This window comes from Salvelinus fontinalis, chromosome 41 (genome assembly GCF_029448725.1).
Source record: "Salvelinus fontinalis isolate EN_2023a chromosome 41, ASM2944872v1, whole genome shotgun sequence".
NCBI classification, from domain to species: Eukaryota; Metazoa; Chordata; class Actinopteri; order Salmoniformes; family Salmonidae; genus Salvelinus; species Salvelinus fontinalis.
In genome coordinates, this window is record NC_074705.1 from 11607732 (window position 1) to 11620722 (window position 12991).

General features: G+C 42.0%; 1 protein-coding gene across 2 annotated transcripts; it reads right to left on the bottom strand.

Annotated features, from left to right (window-relative positions):
- Positions 1–6492: 6492 nt before the first annotated feature.
- On the bottom strand, positions 6493–12607 carry LOC129840240 (SLIT and NTRK-like protein 5). 2 transcript variants are annotated; one of them, XM_055907968.1, is made up of 2 exons: positions 11859–12607; positions 6493–10117 (listed from the first exon to the last, which is right to left on the bottom strand). In XM_055907968.1, exon 2 carries the CDS (start codon positions 10058–10060, stop codon positions 7457–7459), a length of 2604 nt encoding a protein of 867 aa, XP_055763943.1. In that variant the 5' UTR covers positions 10061–10117; positions 11859–12607; the 3' UTR covers positions 6493–7456. The 2 variants fall into 2 exon arrangements, with proteins under 2 accessions (XP_055763943.1, XP_055763944.1); XM_055907969.1 differs by lacking the exon at positions 11859–12607 and adding an exon at positions 10857–11154.
- Between the last annotated feature and the right edge of the window lie 384 nt (positions 12608–12991).

The following is a 12991-nucleotide window of genomic DNA, read 5'->3' on the forward strand; positions in this document are numbered from 1 at the left end:
ACAAAGAACCTTCTTCTTCCAAAAAGGGTTCTTCAGATCAAAACGGTTCTTAGTAGAACCCTATCCCTCTGCAAAGAACCCTTTTGGAAACCTTTTCGCTAGGAGTGTAGGTCTAATACTATGCTCTCTCAAACACCATATGTCCATGATGCTCCACCCAATGGGAATAGACACTAGCAAGAAACGAATGATCTCCAACAACCCACCTGGGACATGGACAACAAAGGGTGATGACGATAGCATAGTCCACTTCCTGTCATCTGATCACGTGGAACACTCGCCTGGGGAGGGAAGCAACAACTCAAGAACCCCTTTGCAATTTGCTAGTCAGAGCACTTCATCGGCATGTGGAATAAAACTATTGGATTCCTTAGGACTGGAGGACGTTTGCTGATGCATATACTGGAGCATACAATGGATGGGAAGGAAAGCACAAGGTTAAGCTGACGTAGATGCTGCATCGGGCCTGTTGAGAGATCCTGCACAAGTTCCATTTTTAACAAGCACACCCACACAGTGCCAACTCTGCCCTCTCTATTGTCCAAATGGATGCAAACTGTCACACGAGTCATTCCACGGAGTAGGAGAGTGGCACTGTTTTTTTCTTTCCTTGTTATTGTCCTTTCACAATGAGTTACTCAGACTACAACATTTAGTATGTTTACATCAAATTAATAATTCAAACTGATTAAACAGATTATGGCCGAGTATGGCTTTAGTTAGGTCATAATTGAAGTAAGCATACGCTGATTAAAACACCTGGATTTCTGAGCAATCTTTAGAATTATTAGGACATGTAAACACCTTAATCGGAGTTCCAGTGGTTTATTTGATCTCTGGATGTGCTAGCACCAGCAGCACGAGCCCCCCTCTTTTGTGCAAGTGGCGTGAATTCAGGAAAAAAATAAAAGAATTCACATAAACTTTACACGTCCGAACATGTCCGAGCTTCCCAAAAATGACATGGTTGCTGTGCTAGAACGATTAATTTGATTGGCGATTTAACATCATATATCAAAGTCCCATTAGGTAGCCTGGTTTCAGGATTATTCGGGAAATCAGAGCATGTAACTATTATATGAATCTGAGTACAGTGGCTTGAGAAAGTATTCACCGGCTTGGCATTTTTCCTATTTTGTTGCCTTACAACCTGGAATTAAAATGGATTATATGGGGGTTTGTATCATATGATTTACACAACATGTCTACCACTTTGAAGATGCTAAATATTTTTTTTTGTGAAACAACATGAAATATAACAAAAAAACTGAAAACGTGAACATGCATAACTATTCACCTTTTGCAACAATTATAGCTGCATGTCTCTTGGGGTATGTCTCTATAAACTTGGCAGATCTAGCCACTGGGATTTTTGCCTATTCTTCAAGGCAAAACTGCTCCTTCAAGTTGGATGGGTTCCTGCTTGTGTACAGCAATCTTTAAGTTATACCACAGATTCTCAAATGGATTGAGGTCTGGGCTTTGACTAGGCCATTCCAAGACATTTAAATGTTTTCCCTTAAACCACTCGAGTGTTGCTTTAGCAGTGTGCTTAGGGTCATTGTCCTGCTGGAAGGTGAACCTCCGTCCCAGTCTCAAAACTCTGGAAGACAAACAGGTTTCCCTCAGAATATCCCTGTATATATCGTCATCCATCATTCCTTCAATTCTGACCAGTTTCCCAGTCCCTGCCGATGAAAAACATCCCCACAGCCTGATGCTGCCACCACCATGCTTCGCTTTGAGGATGGTGTTCTCGGGGTGATGGGAGGTGTTGGGTTTGCGCCAGACATAGCGTTTTCCTTAATGGTCAAAAACATACATTTTTGTCTCATCTGACCAGAGTACCTTCTTCCACATGTTTGGGGAGTCTCCCACATGCCTTTTGGCGAACACCAAACACTTTTGCTTATTTTTTCCTTTAAGCAATGGCTTTTTTCTGGCCACTCTTCTGTAAAGCCCATTGGAGTGTACGGAGTGTACGGCTTAAAGTGGTCCTATGGACAGATACTCCAATCTCCGCTGTGGCGCTTTGCAGCTCCTTCAGGGTTATCTTTGGTCTCTTTGTTGCCTCCGATTAATGACCTCCTTGCTTGGTCTGTGAGTTTTGGTGGGAGGCCTTCTCTTGGCAGGTTTGTTGTGGTGCCACATTCTTTAAAAAAATGTATAATGGATTTAATAGTGCTCCGTGGGATGTTCAAAGTTTCGGATATTTATTTATAACCCAACCCTTATCTGTACTTCTCCACAACTTTGTCCCTGACCTGTTTGGAGAGCTCCTTGGTCTTCATGGTGCCACTTTAATTAAACAATGCCACTTTATATAATATTTACATACCCTACATTACTCATCTCACATGTATATACTGTACTCTATACTATCTACTGCATCTATGCCGTTCGGCCATCGCTCATTCATATATTTTTATGTACATATTCTTATTCATTCCTTTACTCTTGTGTGTATAAGGTAGTTGTTGTGAAATTGTTAGGTTAGATTACTTGTTAGATATTACTGCATGGTCGGAACTAGAAGCACAAGCATTTCGCTACACTCGCATTAACATCTGCTAACCATGTGTATGTGACAAATAACATTTGATTTGATTTGCTTGGTGATGCCCCTTGCTTAGTGGTATTGCAGACTCTTGGGCCTTTCAGAACAGGTGTATATTTACTAAGATCATGTGACAGATCATGTGACACTTAGATTGCACACAGGTGGACTTTATTTAACTAATTATGTGACTTTTGAAAGTAATTGGTTGCACTAGATCTTATTTAGGGGCTTCATAGCAAAGGGGGTGAATACAGATGCCTGCACCACTTTTCCGTTTTTTTATTTATTTAAAATTTTCTGAAACAAGTTATTTTATTCCATTTCACTTCACCAATTTGGACTGTTTTCTTTATGTCCATTACATGAAATCCAAATAAAAATCCATTTAAATTACATGTTGTAATGCAACAAAATTGGAAAAACGCCAAGGGGATGAATACTTTTGAATACTACCTCCATTTAACCAATCTCAAACTAGCCTGCATTAATCAAATGTGTTTGTTTAAAAAACATTTAAATACTGTATTCCAGAGTCAATTCCAGAGTCTCATAAAAATGGGAAATTAATTTACTACCTCCCACCATTTCATTATCAGGTCAATCTCCTAGCACCTAGTCTAATTCCTTTATCAGGCCTGTTTCTGAATTATGCTCCTTAATGTGTATGAAAGACACAGAGATTGAGAAATGTGGACAACAGAGAATAAAACATCACATGTGTGGAATTTTACAGTAAATCAGACTCCAATTAAAGACTATCTACACTCAGCAGAGGCACATACCCGCACAAACACACACAGAAAAACACACACAGAAGTGCATAAAAACACACACATCCTTATGACACACACACAGCTCCCTTATGCCAGCTCCTCAGTATGGTCTAAGAATTCTAATCTTGGCAACGACAATAGGCTATTTCTACCCATACATAGCAGCAAAATATGCAATTTCATTTTTAAAGTCTGTCCCTGTGAGGGTAAACAATCTCCATATTATGGTCATGCGTCTTGCATGAAATCACATTGTCACATATTGAGCTTGTGCTAAAATCCAACTTCAATACACAGTTATATGTGTTTGTGCGTGCGTGTGTACATGTGCGTGTGTGTGTGAGAGACTGTGACCGTGTGTGTGTGTGATCCTGCATGGTTTCATGGAAAATAAATGACAGCCTATCCAGTCAGCACACCATACAAAATAAACCGTAATCCGTTGCCACATTGACATCAATTTAGCAGCACCTTCTCGCATATCTACGGCTGTCAACAGCTCTCAAGTCAACTAACAATATCACCCAGTACAGCCGTAACATTCCGAGACAAAATAACTGTGTCTACAGTATGCTGCATCATTGGGTGTACCATTTATGCATTCCTTTCCTCCCACTCAGAGACAATGACGCACAGAGCTAGGGCAAGGGCTACAGTTAAATGACTTGACACACTCAAGGAAGCGATACATCAACCTGTTGTTTTTTGGGCCAGACATCATGAGGCTGGGGAGTCAGTAATGCTATGGTTGCCATTTATCAAACGACAGGGTCGCCGCAGCTTCTGATCAACGTCTGCAGCACTATAACCAAACGGACAAAACGCAAGCCTAATAAGCACAACCGGGCGACCCAGTGGGAGCATGCTTGGAAACAGGGAGACAGGAAAGAGGCACTGACACACACACACACACACACACACATACACCGTCGCTGACATTCTACGCACATACACGACTCTCTCCCCCTCCCTGCCGAACACATAAACACTGTCACTGAGATTCTATGCACATACACAACTCTCACACTCTCTCCAACACACACACAAGGTTATGCGATGACAGACAAAAATAGCATCCATTTTGAAAACTGTTGTTGCAGTTTGTTAGTAATCCAGGGCCCTCGCTGGCTTTCTGCAAAGACTTTCACCGTCTAACAGAATCGATTTTTTTCATACGGCACATTTGATTTGATTTGGTTTTATCCCTGCAGAGAGGAACAATCACTAGGTCATATTTAACAGGAAGTTGTATGCACAGTAGCTCAGCTCAACCTCTCAGTACCACAGGAATGTGGAGTACAAATACATGTTTTTATTACTGTCCTTTTCCAGTATACTCTTATAGCGTATTTCATTACCATATTTTACTACTTTTCATGTGGTCTGGGAAAACTATAGATTGGGGAGACGGGTGAATTAACATCAGACAACATCCCTTAGGAATCTTAACAACAGGTACTTGAGAAATAGGCTGCTTTGTTAGAGTCAAATCACACTGATATTCTCTAAACTGCAATATGTTAAAGGTCAAAATGCCAAATGGAAATTATGATTTACCCTTGCTTTGAATAATAAGTTATAGTTTCTTTCTGGATGCCCATGAAAACCATTGAAAGGTTACAAACCAGGTAAAAAACACATGTTCTCGCATTGTGAGCCTGTTTGCAAAATGAGAAATAGTGTCAGACATATTGATTCAAATAATACAATAAACAAAATATTCATTACAATCGGTGAGAATAACACCACAAAAAAAGTACAGCTGTAATTACAGAGGTGAGGGACAAGGAATCTTAATGTGTTGATGAACATTTGAGCACTTTTACATGCCTGGAGGAATTCCATTAACTATCATGATTAAAGCAATCATCAGACTCATTGGTGCCTGTCAGATCTCATCTCTGCCTTCTCAATTACCCAAATCTCCTTGAACTCAATTGCTCACATCATCATGACGCTGTGGCAGAGCGTCCTCCTCACATATATTCTCGGCCATGCACTGCAGCACAACAGGTTTACAGCAGAGATGTTCCCTCCTTTGGCCCCTCCAAATGAGCTAAGTAAAAGAATCCAGGGAGGCGAATTAAACCATTCTGCCATTCCACATGGAGCCCCACAGAGGACCCCATTGGCTTATTAAAAGCATTATTTGTCAGGTTAGAGGCTCTCACGGCAACCTCCTGCAGTGGGACATGTCTAATTCATGCATCCATTAGCCAGGAGTCGGCTACCCTGCTCAGGGTCATGGCAACATTGGGGCTGGCTTCTGGCTTGATAATAAGAGCATGACCCCCCCCCCCCCCCCCCAACCAGGTTCACTCAACAAATGAGATGGGTAGATTGAAATCACAAAGAATGTCAGTGTAGACACACAATACATAAACACAAACATCGATCACACATCCCTATACTAACGCCATAAATGATTCACACCTGAAATACATTTTTTTCCCAAGCAAGGATTTCTATGGTCACTGCAGTTCTTTACCAAGGTGAAACACAAATACCAGGAAACGAAACTGCAGCACAGCAGTAAACCAGCTAGGTCAGATTCTCAGTATTGGCTAATAACACAAGCACAACAACATGCAGCTTTTGCTGAGGGTGCCGGAAGTAAAATGTTTAGATTTTGTGTCACTTCCCAAATGAGTTACACTGGCACATAATTTACCCCAAAACTGTCAACAGCCTAGGTTACATCGTTTCAGCCCATGACAGGGCCTGGCCTCCATCGTTAGCCTGTGGACACTTGGCTATGATTCACCTCCTGTGACGGCTATGACATATCGACAGATACACTGAGTTTCGGGCCCTTCTGTTCTCTAAAATGCTGCTTTCATTTTGGGCCGCTATAAAAAAGGCTCACATGCACCCCTTCTGAAATAGGGCCCTGGAGTCTTGAAAGGAACACTTTCAAATGTTTTTTTTGGGTGACTGTGATGTAATGTGTTTTTAACCCTATCTGAAGATGATCAGCACAAATGTTGATGTTGGTAATTGGAACCACCGTGATTACGAGGACACCCTCACAGGATCATTGATTGAAGCATATCGATCAAAATCCGATTGAAACACCAACTTCTCTTGATTGGTACATGTTACGTGCAGCTGCCTCTGTGAAGTATCTAACGATAGCCTTTCATTTTCCCCACAAGAACGTATATGAACCTGACATCATATTTATTGATGACATTAACATATTTTGGTCAATATAGTGCAATAAGTGCAAAGCAATTAAAACGAATGAAATTGATGAGGGAAAGAGAATTGCGAATGCTTGTATAAAAATAGGTGTTACATTAAAATATCAGTATTACACAACATAATTATTATTTCAATTATTATTCATGAATTTGATAACATATCAAGAATACATATTAAGAATGAATGCACATATTCATTTTTAATAGTAATCATCCTAATGATAGCTGTTTAAAGGCCCACTTGCCTTCCAACTCCAAAAAGTGCAGAAAGCATACAAAGACAACTTCTTTTCTTCTTTAAATGACGCAGTCTTTCTTTAACATTGGGGGTGTGCCACCTTTTTAAAAAAAGCCACTTTTACAATGCGAGCTACAGTAAATGATATGGAACTACAAACATAAACGTTTACAGAGGATCATGGAATTATGACACAGGTAATATTGATGAAGGATCAAAAGTTTGGAAAATACATGGCAGAGTATTCCAATAAATAAATACTTACAGACTAAAGCAGAGAATTGTCCTGCGCAGTTTGATGGAGGCACTGCCGTACAGTGTTTTTTCGTCAGAAGGTAATTTATAAACATTTTTGTGATTCACAATATATGTATGGTTATATTCCTGAAAATGTAGTTGGGTAAGTTTACCTGTACACTTACATGTATGTGTATTCAATCTTCACCATATAAAAATAGATTCTAAATCACCAGTTAAGTAGGACAACTTGTGTGTTCATCCAGTTAGGTTCAGAGAGAGACTTTCAGTTCCTGCAATCTCATGTAATTAAGAAATAAGAATAATAGAGTTTGGCACACCCCGTTTAATGCTTATTTTGTTGATGTGTCGTGCCAAGGCACCCTCAATATTGAGCCAGTACTTTTAAGGGGGGAAATCCTTCATATAGGGACAAATCTGTTGCTCAAAACTGACTGAAAGTGGTCTGTTTCTCAAGAACTTCGAGGTAGTCCGGCTCGACTTGAAGTTTCGCTTTTAGTTCCAAATATTCATTTCTGTTGGGCTCCACGTAAACAGTACTCGGCGCTGTGCCATAGAGCACTGTTTCTCGTATCCTCTCTGGGTGTAAGAACTGGCGTCTAACATCAAAGTTTGGGTTGTACGTGTACGAGACAGGGCCAGTGTACTTGTATTCTAGACTGTTACCGGAGGGGGATTGGTTGTCCGCCTCTATGATGCCCCTGAAGAAGTGCTCAGCATTGTCTGCAGGGGAGGGGTCCTCGCGAGGCTCAATAGTGCTCACGCTATAAGTGGGACTTCTCATGTTGCTGTTCCTCTCCTCATCCACATCACTCCTATAAGTCACCTTCAATTCATGGAGGTCGCGGTAATCCTCGACTGTGTTGCCTTCCCTGGACCTGTAAATGGGATTTTTGCACATGTGGCCCATAGGGTGAGGGATGTACTCATACACGTGTCCTGCGGGGGCTTTGACTTTGGGGACGGTTCGGTTATTACTGTAAAGGCTGTACTGCAAGTTAAACGAGCTCACGTCAGAGTTGTTGGTGCTGGTACGGTCGCTCTGGGACTTTTTACGCTTTTTTACCACAACAACAAACAGCCCCGCCGCCACAAAGACGGACATGATGAACACGAGCAGCAGGCTGAGGATGAGGACAGAGAGAGGGACGACGCTGCTAGTGGGGTTAGATCTCTGGTAGGTCTCTGTGGTGGTGGCTCTGTCCGGCAGAGGCTCGTCAGAGGGGGGCGCTGTTGAGACGACCACGTCAGAGTAATCTGGACACAGCTGTTCAGACTGAACGGAACGCATATCAATCCCGCTGTGACGTTTGGGGGTCTCACATTTAACCTCATTAACAACGGTGCCTGCACTGAGCTGCTCGAGCCATATCTTCATGCCGACGACGTCACACGAGCAATCCCATGGGTTCTCAATCAGATCTATCTGCAACAGCAATTTTAGCTGATCTAACACACCGCTCACAGGCAGGTTTTGGAAGTGGTTACTGCGGAGATTAAGTCTAGATAGGGACAGCCCAGTAAAGATTCCCGCTGGTAAGGTTTTCAGAAGGTTATTGTTGAGGAAAAGCAGCTGAAGGTTTGGCACAAACCGGAAGGTGCCCCCTACAATCTCACGGATTTTGTTGTATTCTAAGTAGAGATACTGCAAACTCTGCAGGCCAAAAAACATCTCTGCTGTAAGCCTGTCGATTAGATTACCATTTAAATACAGCCTACGCAGGTTGGTTAAATCCCCAAAAGCTCTGTCTTGGATGAGGGATATCCTATTGTTTCCTAGGTGAAGCAAATCCAATCCGGTAGCCTCCAAGAAATCAGATCTGCGTACCACAGGAATGTAATTCCCCGTGAGGTACATTTTTTTGGGATTGTATGGCTTGGGCTTCAGGTCAGATATGTTCTCAATCTTTCTCTCCTGGCAGTTGACGTTTAGTCCAAGATCAGCAATCTGCAGATTACACGTACAGGTGGTGGGACAGTCCAAAGGCACAGGAGATTTGGTCTGATAAGCAATGATGGGGCCATAGTTGTAAGGGTTAGCTGGAATCCGGGAGGTGGGCTTTGACCTGGTTCGGTTTGATTGACGGGTGCCCTTGGTAGGCCTTGACGACGCCTTGAAAGCATTCGACGAGGTGGCTGAGGCCGTCACCGAAGCTGGCGTGGTTTGGAAATATCCATTGGTGCTGAGTGGGGGAGGGGGGCGCATTTCATATTCAGAGATTGCTCGGCGGGGGCACAGCTCCTGTTTGGAGACCTCGTCCAGGTCTCTGCCATGCAGCCTGAACGGCGTCTCACAGACCACCTCCCCCACTAAAGCTGTGTACGATATGCTCTCCAGCCAAGCTTTCAGGGCAATGAGCTCACATGAGCAATTCCACGGGTTCTCCTCAAGTTGTAATTCCACCACTTTGTCCATGTGCTCCAGGAGCCCAATGTAAGGAAACATTTTCAACCGGTTGCCCCTGAGGTCCAGATGTGTCAAGGGAACATTCCGGAAAATGTTGGTAGGCAAAGCAGAGAGCAAATTGTCATTCAAAATGAGAACTGTGAGCTGATGCAATTTACTCAGGGCATTGGGCTCTATATTGGTGATGTAATTGTAATCAATCTGAAGGTATTCCAAACTCTCCAGGCCGACAAACGTATCATCCCTTAGGACGTCTATCTTGTTGTTGTTCAAGTGTAATCTCTTTAATCCCTGGAGTCCATTGAAAGCACCCGTTTCCACTTCATCGATAGCATTGTTGCCTAAATGCAATATGGTCGCCCCAGTGTAGTTGATGAAGTCGTTGAGGGACAGTTTCTTTAAGAGGTTCCCTGTCAGCAGAAGGTGGTACATTGAAAAATGCACCGGGCTTATTTCTGTCAGTCTGATGATCCCTCTATTCTCGCAGCTTACCGTCAGTATCCCTTCCTTCTCTTCGCATGTACATAGATTCCTACAGATCTCCCCGTAATTGTCGTACATCTCGACAAGACTCAGAGATGCTGCGATCAGAAGGATTATTTTCAGTATCCAGATATGCATTTTCGAGGGAGAAGGTGCCCCAGTTCACTGAAGTATGGTGCCAGTATGGGGTGTCATCTAGAAGAGAAAGGCAGGCATTGTCTGTTTAATGAACATCTTGTCTTAAGTGAAAAATCCCTGCATGCAGTGGTTACAAAGAGCTATACACTTGTGGATAGAGACAGAATACACTTTGTAAAGCATTTTAGGAACTATTTGCATATACATGTTTGGAGTTTTACGTGCATAAGAAAGAGCAGAAATCTGGACAGAGTTGCAAACACAATATAGTTATGCCATAAACATTTGTTGCAGCTAAAATGCCACATTCAGTACAGCTCCATTATTATTTATTCAGCTACAGCATCATATCTCAACATGGTATAGACACCCGAAAATGAAATAAATCTCCATGCGAAATATTGATGACATGCAGTGGGAATGTCATGGAAAAGAGTACAGCCTATGCATGTGTTTCTTTGAAAATAGAACAAGCAGGTTGATTATAGCCCCCTTTAGGTTGGTGATGTGCGATTTTGAAATCTATCGATGGATTCAAATGGCTTGCAAACTAAACCCACTAGCCATCTGCGGCATTTATACAGAATCCATTGCCATTTCAAATTCTATTCCCCGAAGATTCCAGGAAAGAGTTAATCTTGAGACAAAGTTCGCATTTAATCGATGCGACCCAGGATTCAAATATATATTTTATAAATCGAATGGAACAAAATTCCGTTGTTTAGTTTAGAATTAATGATATATTTAAAAAAATAGGATACGAGCAATCCTATGGAAAGACCAATCTCCTACCCACCCTGCAGATCCGACGACTTGCGAATAGTATAGAAACCGCCGGGTATTAATCATTATCATCAGATATCCGGAGATATTTTGTTAATAAATGATAAATAGGCTAGTCCTGGTCATTATGGTAGGTGTTCATCCTCAATCCTGCGTTAGAAATACTGATTGTTACATAGGGACAGTCACAGCCTTTCATTCCTCGGGCGAAAAAAAGAGACCCAAGTTGATTAAAAGCAAAATCGGATTTGCAAGCGTTGCTGAATGTCATGCACAATTTACATCTTGATGTGGAATAAATAATAGTATAATAAACGTTTTATTTCGCATCCGGTATAATGTTGAAATTGAATAATATATTAATTCTTGTTCAAATAATCTCTCTCTCCCTTTCTCTCGCCCCCCCCCCCTCCCTCACAAACGCGCGCGCACCACTCACACACACACAAGTTCTATCTGTGACAAAATCGAGAAAATAGAAAAAGCTATCGGTCTGGAGGTCCGATTTTGTGGGTGTAGTCATCCTAATATGATAATAGACTTTATGGTAGGCTAATAGGCTATGTTTTACGAAAGGACATTTGATTCATACCGATGAAGAATGTATTGCATTCCATATTTAGTTAGTCTGTAGCCTATGTAGGCCATTTACCACTAATTCATACAATCAAAATAGGCCTACACTGAACGAATATGAGTCATTGCAATGATTTCATGAATTGCGCATTCATTCATCACCTTGAAGGACACTGAGTAGCCCCCCAAAAAGTTGTGCAATGTAAATGTCAATTTATTATATCTACCAGTAAACGCGGATGTATATTATTGGCACTTTAATCAAATCCACCGGTTTCATCGTTTTAATTTAGATTCAACCAACTTGAATACAGCTGTAAGAGCTGTATGGGAATAAATAATTTTCTGGACCATGGACAGCTCCCCAACTCAAGAATTAGCTTCCCCTGAAATGAGCAATACAGCCCTGCATCTCAGACAGAAAATCCGCTGTCCTTACCATGTTGAACCCTGTCAATGCGAAAGCATTCCAACTACCTTCCGCTGTTTACCATCCTGTCCTATGGTAATGTGGAATCTGGGATTTTCCTTCCTTTTTCCCCGCTGTAAAATCCTCAAAGTAGAGCCACGGCGGTCTTTAGCTCCAAATACCTGGCAATGAATTGCACAAACTGTCTCATTCACGCCTGCAACGTGACGATCAGCGCGACAAAAAAAAAGCGGGTTCTTGTATTTCTCACAGCGAATCTTGGTCTCTCATTGTGGAATGGAATCAAAGAAAAGTAATAATTTCATATGGGAAAAAGTGTAATAAGCCGAACTGCAAAACATCAGATACATCCATTTCAACCGAGATCTCCCTCTGTAGCACAAGCGCCGGTGAATCGGTGGAAAGGCACGAATCCCTTTGTATCTTGTGAGTGGTACGGCTTGTATTGCGTTGTGAATAGATCTACCCAAGATCCTTATTTTCTTTCTCAGCGTTGACCGCACAACTTGACTGAATATGTATGCGCATCTTAGATAGTTGACTTTAATTCAACATTGTCTGACGAAATAATATGATGTCCTTCCTATGTCTCTGCGCAATCAATTATGCGTTTTTTGTACTGCCAATGTTTCAACTGGTGGAACGTGGATCAAGGTTGGCGCAGCATACACAATATTTAGAGTCAATATTCATTTCCATTCGTTGGAGGCTGAAAGAATCCTGGAATACGTATGAATGTCCCCACCCCTAATGTATATAACGAGCAAAACATGCATGTTGTCAATATTTAGATGCTATTTGTGGTGTAGTACCTCATGGGGGGGGGGGGGGGGGGTCGTGAGAGTGAGGAAGACCTATAGAGGGCAGTACAATGCGAGGAAACATACTTTTTGACGGTGTACTGTACACATTGCCAGGCAACAAGGCTGCATTTACACAGGCAACCCAATTTTACATTTCTTTGCCACTAATTTGACCAATTTAATCAGATCTGTTGCAAAAGATCAGAAATGGGCTGCTAGTGAGAAAATGCTGTGACAACATGGCAACAGGTGTTGTTCATGTGGCATGTTAAGGTCAGTGTGTGGGTAGAGTCCGAGCGTGGCCCGAGGATGTGTGTGTGTGTGTGTGTGTGTGTGTGT

Excerpts from the sequence above, each read along its gene's own strand:
- LOC129840240 (XM_055907968.1), bottom strand. The coding sequence starts at position 10,060 with ATGCATATCTGGATACTGAAAATAATCCTTCTGATCGCAGCATCTCTG.